General features: G+C 30.0%; 1 protein-coding gene across 2 annotated transcripts in view; it reads left to right on the forward strand.

Annotated features, from left to right (window-relative positions):
• The window catches only part of LOC105194044 (piwi-like protein Siwi), a 96428-nt gene that overhangs the window by 33757 nt on the left and 41707 nt on the right, over nucleotides 1-20964 (forward strand). For both annotated transcript variants that reach the window (XM_011158757.3, XM_026140245.2), the window contains exons 4-7: nucleotides 7837-7998; nucleotides 11391-11599; nucleotides 17934-18119; nucleotides 18197-18367. In XM_011158757.3, coding sequence (XP_011157059.2) covers nucleotides 7837-7998; nucleotides 11391-11599; nucleotides 17934-18119; nucleotides 18197-18367 — 728 coding nt within the window. The remainder of the gene's footprint in view (nucleotides 1-7836; nucleotides 7999-11390; nucleotides 11600-17933; nucleotides 18120-18196; nucleotides 18368-20964) is intronic.

A 20964-nucleotide genomic window follows, 5' to 3' on the forward strand; every position in this document is an offset into this window, starting at 1 on the left:
TTAACAGTGAGTTGGAAAGTATGTTCAATTTCATTGTTATTTTCAATTTGATTTTAATTCCGGTTTTATTAAAAGCACAAGAATTTAATAAGGCCCAATGTTAGACTTAAAAAAAATTTTTTTTTGTTTATTTAAAAATGTTTTATATAGATGATAATTTTATTTTGGCAAATGGTTGAAATAAACATTTTATTTTTATTTAGTTTATTTCAATATCTTTGTAAATAAAATTTATAAAAAATAAAATAAGTTAGGTGGGCCTTATTCGGCTCGAGTACCTTATAAGATGGAAAAACTGCGTAATGATACTGTAACAATATACATCATTAATCTTGACTAGCCAATATAGGATTACTCGTATCCTAGCAAAATTCCCGCGTTGCATACATTGCTATAGTACGGGCCAAAATTGCATAGTTTCACCAATTGTTATTGCCATTTCACTTTGTAATCGTATACTAGAAAGTTGAAACTAAGTAAATCTACGGTTGGAAACTCGTTATGGTGTATTTTTTAATAGAAGCGTAAAACGCGAGTGAGCCTATGTTGGCTAGTGAGGAACCAAATATTATGTTGGCTAGTGTCGGTTAAAAGTTGCAGAATTCCTCTCTTGGAAGGATATTTTCCAAGCGCTATTATTGATAGCGTTATACATTTTAAATGAATATACGGAGCATTTTTGTCCTAATTTTTTACGCATATAAGAGTAGCAAGCCGTAAACAAGCGCCGCTGGTGTTGAAATTATGGACAAAAACGACGGTATCTTTATGAAAATTTCAATATTTAGATTTTACGTCGCGATATCTCCACTTATAAGGTACAAAGAAAAAAAACACTTATTATACAATTTAAACCCAATCTATCGATGTTGAGCTTACTCAGAATTTAATTGATTAGTCATTATTGAAATCCGATCTCGAGTACTTTGAAGTTGTCGACTTTCGTAAAGAGACACGAGATAGTCTCGCACTCGTTTTTCGCGCTGTAAGTTTTGGCGTGAGACATTACAATGTCTTTTGATAACTTTGTTACAACATTTAAAAATTTTTAAATTATAGCGAGTTAATGTTTACTGCTGTCATGGAAAAAGCTGATTTAGTAAGGCTTTTGTCTATACACCGCGGCCGAAGTTGTGACGTTATAAACGAGAAATCACGAATAAAAATTTCCGACATTTGTAATTGGCATTTGTAAATAAAGAGAATTTGGATAAAACAGAACAACTTTAAAACACTTGCAAAAATAAACTTTGACTATCCTTTTTGCCTAACAGTCAGTAAATAGTCTTAAAGAGCACTTAAAGCCTATTTAGACAGGAAAACACATGGATAACTTATTAAAAGGAATGAAAAATATTTTCATGTATAACATTCAAAAAAACTTGCGGTTTATTTTTACTAATTTGGTAAATATGAAACAAGTTGCATTTTCACAATAAAACGAAATGATATGCACAACAAAATTTCAATCTGTCACGTTTCACGCTTATTAGTTTTAATTTTATCTGTGACGATACGTTACTATCGTCAACGCAGATTTCTCGACTGAGGCGCCAGGACCCTAAATATGATTTAGATAACAGGTTTTTTGTGACAGTAGTAACATGTGTACGTTATTGTCACGTCCAGCTATTATTGTTATGGTCGTTGGATAGATGGAAGGAAGTCTCGTAGCGTGGAGGATAGGTCGGCCTCCGCTGGTTGGCGTCGTCGGGCCAGATTTTTCTTGGTGGTTCACTGAGATTAATATTTTATTCTCGATATTGAAATTAACAATGAAATTGATGCTCGAACTGGTTGAATATCGCGGGGAGCTTATAACGAAAATAAAGAAAGAAATACGTGTTTCTGAATTTGAAACTTATTGTATAAGAATTGGGTAAACTCGATTGAAAAGAGTTAACACGCGTATTAAAATGTCGGATGACGACGACCGGATTTAATGAGTTGCGGACAAAGAATGAATGAATCCGAATAGAAGAAAGGGACGTATGCCGTTCTTGGGCGTAAGGGCGCTGTATTACTCCTCCGTGAGCGCAAACGTAAGACCGTGGCGCAGCCGCCCAACGTTCTGCGCACGGCTTATCGCACTCTAACGCTCGAGAAGTCTTCCTAACGCAACTTACTAATTAATTGCAGGTTAAAATTTACGCAACTTAAAATTAACGCAATTTAGAATTAGCGCAAATAGTAATATGTCTTAGTAATTAACGCACGCAGGGGGAGTTGAAAGAGAACAGATATATGAAGTGAACAGATATATGATTTAGGAGTCACGATTGACAAGGTCGACGTATAACGATTAGCTGGATACAAGGTGGTAACGAATTTCTAGAGAACAAGATTTGAATGAATTGAATAATTGTCAGTACGAACAAAGGGTGTAAATTGTGAAGTTAATTATAAAATGTAGGTGTAGATTTCCCCCAACATTATCGAGTAATATAATATTTGTGTGAAGCCAAACAGCGAGCCATAGTTTCTCACAGACATCCGATCGCCGGAGGCGTGCTTAGAACTTTTATCGTGACTGTTGCGACTTGCAGTCGGCAGAGATTAACAGGAGTGACTTCTTTTGTTTGTTACGTTTAACGTTTGAAAATTTGACGCTTAAAAGTATTCTATGACGGTTTTGAAGGTTTCGATTTAGGTTAAACAAAGATATCCGACAACTACTCGCTGCTTGCTTCCTCACGCGTTAAATGCAATTGTTAATTAATAAACTTATTGGCTAACGAATAATATAGATGCAGGTACGATTTACGAAATAAAAAAAAGAAAGGGAAAGGGGGGAGGGGTGCTGGACGTTACATTATAAAATTAAATAACTAAAAAGTGTTATTGTGCTATGGTGACGTTATCAGTACAATAGTCCTTCTACAGTATATAATTTTGTAACCTTAACAGCGCTGCCATTTAGTCATTGCATTTACTTTTTGTTACTTTTTTTACGAGTTACTAAAATTATACTATTGTTCAAAAAGTGTTACTATTATTACTTTTTTCCCGAGTTGACATAAAATTTGCAAAATATAACCGTTCTAAAGATCCTAAAATAAAAATCTGATTATAAGGCAATATGAGCAAAATGCTGTGAGAGAAGGATGTACAGTCGTGAGCTAAAAGATTGCAACACATTTTCTTTGATGGTTAGATGGCTCGATGCTTAATTGGTTGGGTCCACAGGTAAGAACCAATGACGTTCACCGTTTGATGAGCTAGTCTACATTCCAAAAACAATCGAAGAAAATGTGTTGCAACCTTTTAGCTCACGACTGTACATTCTCTCTCTCTCTCTCTCCCCCTCCCTCCTTCCCTCCCTCCCTCCCTCCCTCCCTTTCTTTCCCTCCCCTCTCTTCTCTCAGAGCCTTTTCTGATATGTGCACTATATTCCGCACATCGACGCCAACTTATGACAGCAAAAGTATTGCAGCAATATTAATATTTTAAAAAATTAAAAAAAAAATGCAATTCCATATATTACATGTACCAATTTCGCAAATGTTATATATAAAAATATTTCTAAAAAAATCCAGTACGCCAAGTACATGGATCATAGATATATAGATTGCTGATTGCGTCGAATTTGTAACGCTAATTGAATATCGCCATATTAGAAAGACAGTGCTCACGCTTGCGCATTTTCTCGCAGAATTGTTTTTTATTTATTTATTTATTTTTTGACAGTTTGAGAATCAAACCAGAGTCGTAAACCTTGTATTAATATAGGTTATATAACGCATCACCTATAGAGTTATTTAATCTCTAGGTTGGATTATGGACGGGTTTTTTAATTCATCGATTGATCAAACGCATTATGCGCAAATACAACTTTGTTCTGTAAAAGCTGCATTTGCGCATAATACGATTGATCAATTGATAAATTAAAAAACTCATTCTATTTACAAGAGTTTAGTTAAGTTGACGATACGTGCCCCAAATAAGACACAAAATTAAAAAAAAAATGTTTATAAAAGTATTTACAGCTATTTATGCAATAAGTTTTGCTTCTATAAATTAAATTGGGACGGTGTTGCTTTTGCAATAATACGGGAAGGCACGAATTTACATTATTATATCACAAATATTACATTATTGCATTACTTTTATTTACATTATCTTCATAGTGTGAGCTCACAGTATCCGACGGATGCGTCATCATATGAGATTTGATCATATCGTATGATACCGGTCGCACGCGTGCGCTACTCATCCGTGTGAGCGATATGTTATATGTATGTACAATATAAAAGTTATGTTTATCTTATCAATTTAAGCAATTAATTTAAATAGCTCAAAATCTAAATATTATATCCTTAAATATATTATAGCTTAACAATTAGCAACTTTTACAGCAATAGCTAAATAATTATCTTGTTAAAAATTGGATACCAACTAACTCGATCACTTTATGCTTTAACCATTTATAATAATTATCAACAGTAACTTTTGTTTAATTAAAAAATTCCTGTATTTAATTTGGAACGAAAATATTGCGGGGAGATATAACATGAATACACATATATCCATACAGTACACACACATAATCTACTTTATATATTCATATATATGCTCTAACAAGCCTATAATTCTTTAATAACTTCAAATATATATCTATAATGATATCAAGTGAAGTTTGCGTTACTTTTCTGCACTTTTCGTCTACAAGTTACAATTGTAAATGCGCGCCTTTATACACGTATTGTGCATGCGTGAGCACAATCTCTCCAATATGATGACATTCAATGAGGAACCTGAAAATTGTGGTGGAGAATAAGAGTGCTTTCCAATAAGAGACACAGGCGACACTGTGTAACACAGTGTCTACATTGGTGCTTTCTAACTATGACACAGAGACACAGAGCGACACTGCAAAACACAGCTCAATCTTAAGTTTGGCCGTGTCAGTCATCAATAGTGCCAACACATCGGGTAAATAAATTATTTTTTTAAGTGGTACTGGTACATTTTAGTCATGTTCGGTCAAGTTTTGTCGCCTTAACATACAAAATTAAAATTATAGTTTGAATCTTTTGTTTCTTTACATGTTACATCTTTAAATTAGCACAATGGACTTGTATGTTTACTAAAAATGTCTTTGTGTTCGAAAATTACGTACCGGACCCAGAATTCTTAGATAGTAATCAATATTCATTATTTTTATTTAAAGAATTGTATAAGTCTAAGAAACCATGCATTCGTTGATTATTTATTATTCATATTTCATCGGATTAATTTGCAAGTTTATTCTTTTGTCAGCATTGTAAAGAAGTTATTTCTACGTTGGATAATGTAAAATTCTTTCTTTAACGGGTCTGGATTTCCTACGGAAAGATTTCTGATTCAATTCGTATCTGTGTTTTTTTTACTAAGTCAGTCTTTTACGCACTCTAATGATCGTGTTTGGTAACTTATCCGTTCCAATTAGACTACACAACTGTGTTACACTGTGTCTCTCTGTGTGACACTGTGTCACACTGTGGCACTCTTGTTGGAAAGCACCCTAAAACATCAGCAATCTATATATCTATGATATTGTTACGTCCGACGGTGGCACAAGACACTCACGCGCACTCACGCACAATAAATAATTGAGCAGATTCTTTAAAAGAAACTGAGACGTTTATTGGAACACGTCTGTCACCGAAACGAGGCTCCAGACGTCAGCAACATAACAACAACCGTCAACGAGCGACCGTCAACTCATTACTATCGATTACATAAACTATACGGTGACACATTACAAATATCGCACGACCGTAACACTATGAACATGGAATATTCTGGGTGAAAATTAGGAATTATTGAAAAATTATATTATATTTAATCCTTAAACACGTAAGTGGGTCTGAGAGACCCCATATGAAGTTTTGAACGCTTGCTATGTAAAGACGGAATGAGATAGAAGGTTCGAACCAAGACGTAAGAAAAGTTTGAAATCTCTTTCAATTGATATGGTTGATCAACTTTTTTGGTCAACTAGAATTCGAATGGCACGGCAGCAAAGTTTTGTTAGGGTCAATGCGACCCATATAATGTGTAAGTGAAACTTTTTTTGTGAGTATTTTACACAAAAAAGCTGGACAAAATACGTTTGAACAGGTCGGTTTGCGGATGTTACTCGCATATACTCTGTCTAAAGTTGAAATACTATAAAATGCTGTAGAAAAGGGAGTTTTTTCGAAATATATCATGAAATACATCAATTTTCAATTTTAGACACGATTTAATCAAAAATACCTCATATTCGCCTTATTACATTTTTTAATAAAAATGACAATGATATAATTTTTTTTGAAAGTATGAATCTAGTTTTAAAACGCCGTATTGTAAAGTTTTTCAAAGTTTTTTGTTGCAAAGATATGATTTTTTTTTTTAAGTGGATTTTTTAGCTGCCCAAAAATATCTCGTATTCTCCATGTTACATAATTATACTTTGTAAAAGGAATGACTGCCAAATTTTATTTTGAAAGTGTGACTCTTTAGCTTTAAAACACCGTATTTAAAAGTCCTTAAATATTTTTGTTGCAAAGACATGATTTTTTTTGAAGGAAAAGTGGATTTTTGACCAATTTCTCATTTTTGCTTAATGGTTTTTCTTTTATAACTTCACAATAAATTATTTTTCGGCAATGCCGATTGTGCAGTCACACTCCTGAGATTTTGAACTTTTGTTTAAAAAAAAAATTGTAGAAAAATATTGATTGTAATCAAAGTTATAGCTTCTCAAAGTTGAAAAAGTCTCCCAAAACCAAAAATGTGTTTCCGTATTTTACAAGATCGGTGTGTTTAAGGGTCAATTAAACAAACATTAAATACAACGAATATTGTAGTATACAGGGTGTTCCAGAATTAGCGGAGGTGCTTTTATGAGCGGATTTTTCGGAATATTCTAAGCCGATCATAATACGAATATGAAAATATCGAGGCTTAATATTTTTAAAATAATAAATGATTAAAGTTAATCAATTATAGCGCTTATAATTCAAGCGCTCAGGCATAGTACATAGTAAAGTAGTGAAGATGCTGTTGTACATTAACTGACTTGCTACTAACTTAATTTTTCGTATAATGATAAGATCACTTTTAAACTTTGTTTTGCTCATCTGTGATTATTTAATTTATTTTATTTATAAGCATTAATGTCAGCCTAATATTACGAAATATCAAGCCATATATAAACCGAATTGTCAAAACTGTGAAATGCAGTATATCGACATACTTCGATTTTTTCTGAAAAACTTTTGTTATTTGAGCTTTCCAAAAGTGTACCTTAGAAAATAAATTTTTTTTGTTCAAATGGTCTTAATTACGCTGAAAATTTAATGAAAAGTGTCACTTTTGATTACTATTTTATTCCCAAAAAATAATTTTTTGTTACTTTTGTATCAAAAAGTAATCACTATTACTTTTTTGTTTTTTTTATTTCTTTTTTTTGTTGCTGCTTGATGCAGCATTGCTTTAGCTCACTACATTTATGTTTGTTCCGTGTCTAAAAAGATACAAATTTTAACAAAAATAAAATTTATTTAATTTTTTGGATCACATTAATATAATGGATATTAAAAATTAGATAGCATGCCATCTTCAGAAAATCAGCAAAAATAGCAATTTTTCGTTAAAAAAACCTGGAATTTTTTTTGTTTTTTTTTTCAGCGATTTAAAAAAGTATGATTTTTTTAACTTTACAAAATTCTTTAATTTTACTTGAAATGTTAAGTAAAAATCTTGGAAATTCTCAAAGAAATATTTTACAAAATTTAAGTAACATTAATTTCTATTATGCAGTAGTAGACATATTTTTTTACAATATTAAATGAGTGATGTTTTTTGTAGCTGGTGGAGATGCTAGTACCAGTGCAGGTGCAGCACCATCCACAGTCGCTGGTGCAGGTGCTGTAGTTGTTGTGTCATCTACAAGAGGCGCAGCTCGCGGCAAGAGGATCTTGCCTGCTGATCTTTTTATTTCAAAACCGAGTCATGTGGAAAACAAGAAAGGTGAATAGTAATAAGAAATAAATTATTTAATTTATTAATTTAATAATAAGGTTCACTACCTGGAAAAACCTGAAAAGTCATGGATTTTAGATTGTGTCTTCTAGAATTCTTGATTTTCTTGGAAATTTAATCATTAATCCTAGAACTTTTTAAAGTTTTATTTTTAAATTTAAATTTTATATTTTTTTGACAAAATAATTTTTTACATTTTTTAAATCTAGTTTACTGAAATTATACATAAATAATTATACGTAAATATTATTTAGCTTTTTTTTGAATACATAAGTTACGTTTGTTATTACAAGTTTAAATGAGTTATATTTATACAGTTTTTAAACTATTTTTTTTGAAAGAGATTGTGTTAAATAGTTTTTGTAGTTCGTAAATTTTATATCTCAATGTTTAAGTTTTTGCGAAAAAGTTTTATGACTGTTGAGTTTTATTTTATTACCAAAGATTTGTCTAATTAATTACTCAATATTAATTCCTTTGTTCCTCAATATATATTGTTCAATTAATAGAGGAGAAGAGGGTAATATGACATCCATTTTTATTTTATTGAATAACTTTGTTTATAATTCATGTTTTCTATTGAAACTTGAACGATTCCATTCATCAGAGTGTTGTTTGACAGATTCTAGACTCAAAGTATTGAAATATTATTTAGGACGTGATTTATAAAATCTAATGCACTGTATAATCGGTGGAAGAAAAAAAGTGGTTGTAATATGGCTATCCATAAAAATAATTTAAAAAAATCAGTTTAGTTTAAACACAGTACCTTGTTACAAAATTATATATTTTTAATTTTCTATTGTTTAGAATTTTCTTCATTTAGAATTTTCCTGCGTTCAGAAGCTTTAGAAATATCATTAGAAATTTCATTAAAAATATTATTTTGTTTAACATTAAACAACAAACATAAAATGATGTCTCTAATGTTTCTAAACACCGTTCTTTAGAATGATAATCGATTTATCGAAGAAATATTTTGATATAAAAATTTTGCTTAACCATATTAACAAAATTCTATGTTATTATTTTAATTTTATATAACTTGAAATGTACACGGCCGAATAAAAAATTAAATAACAAAAAACACTCGAGTGTATGTACCTTCGTGTGATAATACACTCAAGTTTAAGAATAATAACGAAGTGTTTGTAATTAAAGGTTAAAAGTGTACCTTGAAAAAGTTTAGAAGTGTTTAAAAGTAAAAATGCTTTATAACAATTGTCAATCATTATGTATTGGCATATTAGCATCATTAAAAAAACGGCGCGCTACTAAACGAATAACTCCATAAGCATTTGTTAGAATACATCACTTAATAACTGAAATAATAGGGGTAGCCATATTGGCGACAGTAGCCATAATACATACCCTCTTCTCCTCTATAGTATTCTTTATGATAAATTTTAGCGTAGCATGTTTATTTTATCATTTTTCAAATTCTATACTTTTGTTAGCTCTATATACATATTGTAGACAAATTATTGTATGGCATTAGTTGATATTGTTTTTTTTTGTCAGTACTTTGTCTAATTTAATATTTAAATCTCGAGTATCTTTTTTGTGATTACATATTCAAAGTATTTATGTGTGGAATAGAATAAATTTATTTCAAAGCTGCATTAAAAAATTACCTGCAATTTTGATAAAAAGTCCTGGAAAATCCTGGAATTTTCATGCAATGGATTTACAAATTTTGAGTAGACACTGAATAAATTTCAAAATGAATTTACATCAGTATGTCTTCTGTGCATTTTTAAATAGAGAATGAGGTAGTATAGTTACTATGAACATTACCCCTTGGAAATAAAAGGCTATCCCTTTTATTTCCTTTATTAAGTGACAAATTTTAACAATTGCTTGTGGTATTATGTTTAGTAGCCCGCTATTCTTTAGTAATATTAATATGCCAATATACAATAACTGACAATTGTTATAAGGCATTTTTACTTTTGAGCACTTTAAAATTTTTTCAAGGTACATTTTAGCACTCTTAATTACACATACTTCCTCATTGTTTTTAAACTTGAGCATATTATCACACGAATGTACGTACATTTAAATGTCTTTGTGTTTTAATTTCTTATTTGGCTGTACACATTTTGAGTTATGCAAAGTTAAACAATAACATGGAATTTTGTTAACATGGTTTTTTAAGTGAAATTTTCATATTGAAATATTTCTTTGATGAGTTGATTGTCGCTCTGGAGGACTGTGTTCAGAAACGTTAGAGATATTTTATTTTTGTTAATATTAACAGGATAAAATAAATGATATTTTTAATAATATCTTTAATGTTTCTGAACGCACTAAAATGTTAAATTAAGAATATTTTATACGGTAGAAAATTAAAAATATCTAATTTTGTAACAAAATACTGTGTTTTTTAATTACACCAATTTTTTAATTTATTTTTGGGCTAGTTGTATTACCACTTCTTTTCTTCTTTTGGTTATACAGTGCGTCACACTTTTATAAATCACATCTTAAATAATAAGTATTTAATTACTTTGAGTTCAGAACCTATTAAACAATATTTTAACGAATGTTATTCAAGTTTCAATATAAAACATTGATCATTGAATAAAGTTATTCAATAAAATAAAAAATAAGTGCTGTATTGCTTCCTTTTCTTTTATCTTATTATGTATTTGTTTTCTTCAGAAAATTATTTTAATTGTTTTTATTTTTAATTATTTATTTTTATTCTTTTTACATTTATTTCAGTAAACACTAAATTACAATTATACAACTGTTATAATTTTGTACAACAATAAACTTATATTTGGTTATAACAGTGTTATATAACAGTTATATTGTTGAATGAGAAATTGTAATTAGTAACTATATTTGATGGGTGTATCTTTTACTTTCACAAATTCCTGAACATTGCTTTTCAACATAATTTTTTAGAATATTTTCTACTTAATAATAATCTATAGAGGATGTTTAGCAATAAAATGAGACAAAAATTTAAAATTCTAGCTAAAATAGGATGAATATCAAAAATTGTAAAATTGTGATTAAGGCTGTTTTAATTATAAATGTTGAAATATTCAGGTGCTTTTAATTTTTACGAGAATATTTGAATATTTAGAGTTATAAAATAAAAAACATTTTGAGTTTTTTGATGGAACTTTTGTTATTTAAATATAATTATCTAAATATTCACGTGTTTTAGACACTTTTTATAAATATTTTAACATTTATGAAATAAATGACGATTTAATTAATGTTCTTGATTTTTGCTTTTTCTGTCATTTAGAATCATAGTTAATTTTTTTTTTTACTTTTTTGTCGAACACCGCGTAGTTTTCCGCTTAAGTTAATAATTTTTATTTTGTCTTACAAACATGATCATTTTTACATATGATCTTCAGGTGTATCTGGCGATCCTAAAACGCTAAAAGTGAATTATTTCAAGCTATTGAAGGCGACCGATTGGGCTCTCTACCAATATCACGTTGATTTTTCACCTGAAGAAGATCGCACAGTTGTGCGTAAAGGTTTGCTAAAATTACATCAGAGGAGTATTGGCGCTTACATCTTTGATGGTACTGTGATGTATACAAGCCACCGATTATCTGACGTAAGTAGTAAATATGATTGCAACTGAATGCAATACAATTTATTATATTTTGTTTATTTTTGTTAAAAAATAAACAATTTTTGTTTTGACATTATCTTTATTTTGAAAATGTTGAATATTGAAATAAGATTTATGTAATTTTAAGAGGACAAAGAATAACTTGCTTATATGAAGAAGTTTTGTATAATTTAATTGAGAAAAATGCATTCTTATTATTTGGCAATAATTTTTATAAGTCTAGGAAAGAAGATATTGAATAGGAAATATTTTCAGATCAAGAATATTTTTGATATTATTGTGAAAATAATTATATTTTGTTCTTCAAATGAGTAATATAATATTGAAATATAAATACAAAATATTTTACTAAAATTTAAGATTATCAAGTTCTTTTTAAAAGATTAATTAAACAAGATCATCGCTGTGCGTGCGCGCGTGTATTTTTTTTTGTATAGAAGCAAGAATAAATTCATGTTTAGGTATGAAAAAATAATTGTTTAATGCAATATATTAGAGGTGTTATACTTATTTTATTCAATAGCTAATTTAATAATCAATATTTTGTATTGAAACTTCAACGATTATATTCAATAAATTGTTCTTTAATAAATTCTTCAAGAGATTCAAAGTTATGAAATATTTATTATTTAAGACGTAATAAAAATGTAACAATATTGCGTGAGTGAAAGAGGAATAGAGGTGGTAATGCAGGTCACTACAAAAATTTTTTCTGAAAAAGTTATGTTAAATTATACATATATAAACAAATTTATCATATATTAGCAACAATATGGGAAAATGAGGTAAATTTGACCAGGTTCCAAATAGGAAATTTTTAATTTAAATGAATACAATTAAGCAGATTTGCATGCCATTTATAATGGTTAAGTTCTTATAAGACATTAAACATGTCTTATAAAGTAGTTATTTCTTTCTTTGTCATAACATTTATAGTATAGATACGAATGTGTATTTTCAGCTGTCTTGCAACAATTTAAAAAAAAAAATAGAAAATTCTTGTAAATTATTTAAAAGCTATTAAAATTTTGTAATTAATTTAAAGTACTTAAAGAGTGTAGAATTAAAAAATATTTAACGTTTGTGATTACTTTTGCGATTTATTGTAAAATTTGTTTCAAAGTTTGAAAGTACTCGTTTCAAATCGGATCTATATCAAAATTGCAACTCGATCCTGATCGTAACACTGGCAATAGACTGATCAGATCTGGTTCTAGAAATGTTAACCCTCACGGTGCACATTTCAAAAAAATCTCTCTGTGTATACACTAGGTATTTTTCATTCGGCATTTTCTATTGCTTATATTTCGAGTTGTAATGCATCTATTTTAATTAATTTTTGTTTTTTAATCAATTGTTGAAAGACTGAAAAAAGGCGGTTTTTTTTATGCAAAAGTTGGAAAAGTCGTAGGACAAAAGATATTCTACAATAAGTAAAAAGTGATCATAAGAAAACGTGAAAAAAACAATTTTTTAAATATTGTATTTTTGTTAAAAATAAATAAATAAAGATCTTATTAGTAAAAAATCAACAGCTGATGAATTAAATGTTAAAAAACCAAAGACTTGCGATCTGTAAAAAAAAATGTTTTTTTTTATTTTTTATTTGTGATATAAGAATGCGTCATTTTTTAGTTTTACTGAAATTAATCACATGGAAAATTTTTACATTTTAATAAAAATGAATAAGGAAGTGTTCTTATCATTATACTATGGTAAATATTAACAATTTATAATAACAATAAAAATGGCATATAAAAAAATGGCTTGCAAAGAGAGATAACATATATTCAAATATACTCAAACATAAATAAGAAAGTAGTTTATTAAAAGAATATGACAATATTATATTACTATCCACGGTGAATAGAACATTCTTATTCAATAATGTTTTTGACAGTGTTTTTTGAAGTTTTAATATATATTATAAAGTTAAATGTAATTAAATAAAAGAATTGAGACTCGTGAAAATGTCATTATAACAGAAAGTAACGCGGTAAATACGAGTCGAGCACAGTAAACAGTGCGCAATGAGTGGCAATCTCAAATAAATAGTATAATCATATGAGTAATTTATTGAAATCGAGACGTTTCTGCTCTTGCTTCGAACCATCTTTACTGTAACAATAACAATGTTATTTTAAATTTATTATACTGAAGATGGCTCGAAGCAAGAGCGGAAACGTCTAGATTTTAACGAATTATTCATGTGATTATACTATTTATTTGAGATTGTTACTTGTGCACTGTTTACTGCGCTCGACTCGTATTCGCCACGTTACTTTTTGTTATATCTTATGTAATTGTCTGTTTAAAAGTTTGGAAAAATATTTTATTTTTTATTAAAAGAACTCCGTCATTTTATCTAATAATAATAAAGATTTTACTTCAGACAGTCTCTAGTTAGACACTCCTGCTTTCTCTGATATTAAAAACACAATCATATTGAATTAAATTATTTTTTATAATGTACACTCATAATATAAATCATAATTTAATTACTTACCTGAACTTTTACTATGGTTTTTTTAAAACTCCCAATTTTCTAATACTGTGTACAGTGAAGTGCATTAATGAGGTCTTTTTTCGATATAGCTAGTGCATAAGTCACAGTAATCTTAGCCAATCAGACGAACTCACTAAGCCAATGGCAACACTTCTTCGTTTGTTAGGACTCAGTCCTGTCATTCCCAACATTCGCTGTCCTCTTATCGTTCTTGCGATGTCGACGTCCAGCTTTTGTATAATCTCTTTGGTGACCTTTCTACAGGTTTGGTAGTATTCGGTTTGTTCGTTTTCGCGATTTTGGTTATTCTATCGTCTTCCATCTTGTCGACGTGATCTCTCTACTCCCCGCGTCTTCTTATCCATCTTATTACGTCTTGGATTCCGCACGCCTGTCTTATTTCCTTATTTGTTTTCCTATCGTGTCTTGTGTATCCTATAGTTGCTCGGAGTATCTTCATTTCGGTTGTCCTTAGGTACCGCTTAGTGCTTGTTGTCTTTGCTCTTGTTTCTCCCGAATATATCATTATTGGTCTGATGCACGTTTGGTAGATCCTGATCTTGCTTTTAATCCTCATGTGTTTATTTCTCCACACGATGCCTCTTAAGTATCTCGAGATTATTGATGCTTTAATTATTTGATCTTTCATTTCTTTCTTTATGTCTCTGTCGCTTGTGATGTTTATTCCAAAGTATTTGAACTTCATGACTTGGTTTACTAGTTTGTCGTATACGGCTAGCTTACAGCGCCTCGGCTCCTTTGTTACGGCAAGTGACTCGGTCTTCTGTACGGATATAACCATGTTGAATTTAGTTGCAGTTACTTCGAACTTGTACCATTCTTTGTAGGTCATCTTCATCCTCTGAGATGATGACGGCTTCGTCGGCATAGCAAATTATCTTGATAGCTTCCTTGCTCATTCGGTACCCCCTGCCCGCCGTCTTTACTTCCTTAATCGGTTCATCCATGATTAAGTTGAACAGTATCGGGCTGAGGCTATCTCCTTGTCTTATTCCGTTAGATATTGGAATTTTCTTTGTGAGTTTGCTACCTGCTTTTATTATTGTGCTATTGTTCGTATTAAGCTCTGTAATGATTTTGTTATGATTTGTTATGATTTTGGGGTCTATCTCTCTTCTCTTTAGCAGCTCCAAGACATCTCTTAGTCTGACTTTGTCGAATGCCTGCTTCAGGTCCACGAAGCATATATATGCCACTTTGTCGTATTCTCTAGCCTTTTCGGCTATTTGCCGTATTGTGAATATCGCGTTGACGTTGATCTGTCCTTCGCAGATCCTCGTCTCCGCGATCTTGGATAGAATTTTTGTCATCAATTTCAAGGCTGCGCTTAGTAATGTAATTTCTTGGTAATTTCGTGGCTCAGCTTTTGTTCCTCTTATCAGGGATTGTGACACTTTCTTTCCATTGTGTGGGTGTTCTTCCGGATTTCATGACGTTATTGTACAGCGTAGTTATTTCTTTCCTCAGCGCATCTCCTCTATATTTAATCATTCTATTTGTTATTTCGTCCGGCCCTGGTACCTTCCTATTCTTTGCGGGTTGCTTGCTGGATCACCTCGACAATACTGTAGTCTGAGTCCTCATTGCTCCTATACGGCTCTTCCGGTTCGCTGTCTTTGTACAGTGTTTTGAAATGCTTCTCTCATTCTTCTGGTTTGATTGTATTAATCTGTATGTATTCGTTGACTGGTTTTTTTCGGTTTCTTAACATGTCTCATATTTTTTTTTTTTGTGTTCCATAGAGGTCATGTTTCATGTCTGCTGAGAATTTTTCCCACTATTCTCGTTTAATTGTTTGTATTGCGGTATTTGTCTATTCCTTACTTGTTTGTACTGTTCGAATGTAATGGTCTTGCTTTTATATTTTAAGTATGATTGTCTTTTTTCTTTTGCGAGTTCTTTGATTTCTTTGCAGAACCAGGGTTTACTTTGTTTTCTGCCATATTTAATTTTCCTTTTGCCAACTATTTTTTTAGCGGTGTCCATGGTGTTTGTTTTGAGTTTCTCTCAGGCAGTTTCCACTTTGTCCTTGTCTTGTATTCTATTGCTGTTGATTTTTTGTGTTAGTCTCTGCTGGCATAGATATTTTGTTGTTTTGTCGGATAATGACTCTATGTTCAGTTTCTCTGTGATGTTCTCCTTTTTCTGTTTAGCAAGGTGTATATGCCATCTTATCTTCGCCAATACTAGCTTATGATTGCTCCCACCATTTGCCGAGCTCAGCACCCTAACGTCCAGAACACTAGAGGGATGGATTTTTCTGTTTGTTATCAAATAATCTATTATTGATTTTTGTCCCCTAGTGTTCTCAAATGTCGTTTTATGTTGTGTTTTATGGGGGTAGAATGTATTGTTTATTTACAGTTTATTATACGCACAGAATTGGATGAGTAATTCCCCGTTTCCGTTGATTGCCTCTTCATTAAATTGGTTTTTTATTCCAGTGATGATTTTCTTTTCGACTCTTGCGTTCAGGTCGCAAGGATTATTACTTTGTCTTGGGTTGGTATTTCATCCAGTGCTTTTTGTAGATTTGTGTAAAAATTTTCTCTTTCTTCCTGGATTTTGGTGGTATCCGGTGCATATATGCTTATCAAGTGTGTTGTTTTAGCTCCAAGATTGATTGTGATTCTTAGTAGCCTGTCACTAATGTATTTTATATCTCGTATGTGTGTTTCGTATCTTTGGTGTATTAGCAAGCCAACTTCCGATGTTGCTCTTTCATTCTTGTTCTTTCCGCTGTATATAAATATGTAATCCTCGTACTTCATGTTTCTTCTTTTTCCCTTTCTCTTTTTTTTCCTGAAATGGCACATATGTCTATTTTGTGCTTTTTTAGTTTGATCAGAATCTCTTGGTCTTTGTTATTAAATGAGGTCACGTTCCAGCTTCCATTCCGCAGCATGTTTGTTTTCCTTTTTCTTTTTCTATTTCTCGCCAGGTTGTCACCAGTATTTCCGTTCTTATCTGAGACAGCATTATTGTTACTATGAGCATCTTGTTTTTTTTTTCTTCCCCTAGTGGGCAGGCTGCTAATTTCACCCTCAAACTTTCCTCCTTTATCTGGGCTTGGGACCGGCGGCGTGACTTCCAGCAGTCACCCCGGCGGAGTTAATGGCAACACATAATTGGTTAAATTGTTGAAGTTTCTACACTGAAAGAGAATCTCATTAATGCACCTCATTATACATACTGAGTGAATTTTATCCATACGCACACTTATAATGCTCGCAGCTTCGAAACTAATGGCACCTTAAAACTACGGACAAAGGAAATTGTTGAGAGGATACACAAGTTTTTTCCCCCAAATCCCAGCGCCATTGTTCAATGCGTGTTTAAAATGAATTTGAAAATTGGGCCAGGTGATTTTAACGCAGTGTGTACATTGAAGGTTTTAATAAAATATGAGTGATATAATTAAATTTTATTGATTTTAACTCTATATAAACTTATTGATTTTTTCTAAATAAAATTTTTACTCATATTGCTTATTTTTACTCAATACTAAAGAAAGTGCATTAAAGTCTCTTAAAATTTTATCTAAAAGTTGACAATAGGAGTGTCCGATTTGTATTAGGAAGTGGTTTGATTTGAAACCAGTGATTATATAATCTGACTGTATTTGCGTTTTATAAAGAAAAAAAACTGCAAATAGTCTGATTTACTTTATCTTCTATAATTTCTTGTCTGTATAAAGTAATGATTGTTAAATACATTTTAATTTGATATTAATGTTTTTTTCTGTGTACCTTTGCAAACATTTAAGTACAATCATGCGAAATTTTTCAGCGAATGGTGTTTACTTCAACCCGACAATCGGATGAGCAACATATCACAATTACTGTTCGTCTCGTGGGCGATATGGTAGCAGGAGATGCCCATTATATTCAATTTTTCAACATAATTATGAGGAAATGTTATGACCACTTAAGACTAAAATTGGTTGGACGCAATTATTTTGATCCTGGGAATAAAGTAAGTACGAAATGCATCGGTGTTCAGAAAGAGATAGATGCTCACGATATAAAATATTTCTGTTTGCGTTAATGTAGATTGTGCTACCAGAGTGGAAATTGGAATTGTGGCCAGGATACTTGTCATCCATTCGTCAACATGAAAAGGATATCTTGATGTGTGTCGAAATAACAAATAAAGTTATGCGACTAGAAACTTTACTAGATATTCTGAATAATTGTTACCAGCAATATCAGGAGAATTACCAGGTATGTTGCATTTTAGAACTGCTTAAATTTTTACTGGAATTTTCATATGAAAATAATTTGCATATTTTTTTCAAAAAATATTTAAGGGAATTCTTCAGTATTTTCACATAATATAAGAATTTGATCAAATAAGTATAACAAGTTTATTAAAAAATTTATAGTGGCATTTTTTGAAATGTTTTCAAATTTTAGTTTTCTTTAAATAACTTTCTAAAGTGGCTGTCTTAAGAGAAGACATTTTGAGTAATTTAGTTACATATTGTAAGTAAAATATAAAAATTTTAAGAAACTCAATAAATCTAGTATGACCAAGAAGTAATATATTTAAACTAAGGAAATCTGCTAACCAAAAGCAGATTTTAATGCTCAAGAATTTTCAAGGAGAATATGTACATTTACAAATTCTCCCGAATTGCATGCGGCATATTTGCCAAACTTTAAAACGCAGCCTTCAAAAAAACCATATAAGAAAGAATGGACTTTAAAGAACATTTTTTGAATTAAAAAAAATGGAAATTTTACTGTATTGTTTTCATGAAGATATAAAATGTTCATGAATTATACAATTCTCTTTAAGGTTCCCTTTTAAGGTTCCTGAGTAATAATAATCATCCCGTCATATCGAAATCGTGACGTCATAATCGTGAAATGACACGTTGAAGTTTTGTACGTGCTATTTGCAAAATTAAAGAGGATTTATATAAAACAAAATAATGAAATCGCTTTCAAACATTTATAAAAATCTAAATTCTTTTCTTCCTTGGCAGTCAGTAGTTAAAAAGACATGTGAAGTTTATTTATACAGGAAAACACATGGTTGAGATGATGTTTCTTGCATACAATTTGTAAATAAATGATACTTTTTATTTAGTGAAACAAGTCGATACAAGTGTTGTTTTATCTTTGTTACTCATTGAATACCAAAAAAAACTAGAATGATGCTTGTATCGACTTGTGTTATCAAATGGAAAGTGCTCTTAGAGTATTTGGATAAAACAAAATAATGAGATTGCTTCAAAACATTTAAAAAAAATTTATTTTTTTTCTCTCTAACAGTTAATAAATAATTGTAAAAGGTACGTGAAATAAAATCTATTCTAACAATAAAACATGGACAGCTGTTAAAACGAGTGAAAAATATGCTTTTATGTATAAAATTTAAAGATCACTTTTGATCTATTTTTACGAATTTAGTAAATAATTATACAATATAAGTCACGTTTTTAAGGAGTACATAGGCTCGAAATGGCATGTAAGACAAAATTTTATCTTGAAAGTTTCACACACCCTTTTCTAATTCTTTTTGCGATACTGTGTCGTCACTGTTAAGGCAAAGTTAATGCTTCTGATAGCCTTAAATAATATATGTTGTTATATTGGTGAAAATGTAGCAATGATTTTGCTATATTTAAATCATAAACAATTTTTGCTTAATTTTTTTTCCATATTACGACATGAGATTGTTTATTATAGGGAAAAATTGAAAAAATCTGGACTTTTCAGAATTAAAAAAATTTATTTATTTTTATGGGATTTTATTTGCATCCAGAGAAATTTTTAAAATTTTACTTTTAACAGAGGATTTATCGTGAAAGGTAGAAATTTAGATTTTTATACAATGTTTTTTATAGAATTTTATGGAGTATTTGAACAAAATTTTTTTGAATTTTACTTTTAAATTTTTATTTTATTTTGTTCTTAACAAAATTGTTCTTTTATTATTATTTTTTTTTCTCTTTAAATGCAAAATATCGATATTCGATTAACAATAAAAATGGCATACACATTCACGTACTACATTCTCTTGAGGTTATATGAAAAAATGAATAGCATTAGACAATCATTGTTTTAAATTGGCGTTGTGTAATTATTATTAATTATCTTTCGAATTCTGTACTTTCGATGAATTAGATTTGTGTGTCGTGGACAGATTGTTATATGTCATTCAATTTTTTTTATACCTATTTTTTTAATACCTTATTAAACAGATTGTTATATATTATTTAGTTTATATTTTGTATATATATTTTTTAATATTTTAATAAATTTAATATTTAGGACTTAAGAGGTTTTTTTGTGATTGTAGGATTTAAGGAATTTAATCCTCAGTATTTGTACTTCAAAAAAGTTTTTATTTGTACACACTGGATATTTTTCACTCGGCGTTTTCTATCATTTATATTTCGGTTATAATATATCGATTTTATTTAATTTTTTATTAATCGTTTAAAGAATGAAAAAAAAATTTTTTTGGTACAACAGTTGGAAAAGTCGTAGCTCAAAAGATATTTTGCAAAAAAATTTGAAAAGAAAAAGATTTTAATTGCCGTATTTTTGTTAAAAATAAATGAGAGAAGATTTTATTAATGATAAATCAACAGCTGATGCATTGAACGTTAAGAAACCAAAGACGGTTTTACGACCAATTTCAAAAATGATATTTTTTGCGAAATAAAAATGAGTTGTTTTTCAGTTTTATTAAAAATAATTATATGGCCGAAAATATCTCTGAATTTTGATAGAAATGAATAAGGAAAAGTCCTGTGTTATTCTATGGTAAATATTAACAATTTACAATAGCAATAAAAGTAGCATAT

The sequence above is a fragment of the Solenopsis invicta genome, chromosome 14 (genome assembly GCF_016802725.1).
Source record: "Solenopsis invicta isolate M01_SB chromosome 14, UNIL_Sinv_3.0, whole genome shotgun sequence".
Taxonomy (NCBI): Eukaryota; Metazoa; Arthropoda; class Insecta; order Hymenoptera; family Formicidae; genus Solenopsis; species Solenopsis invicta.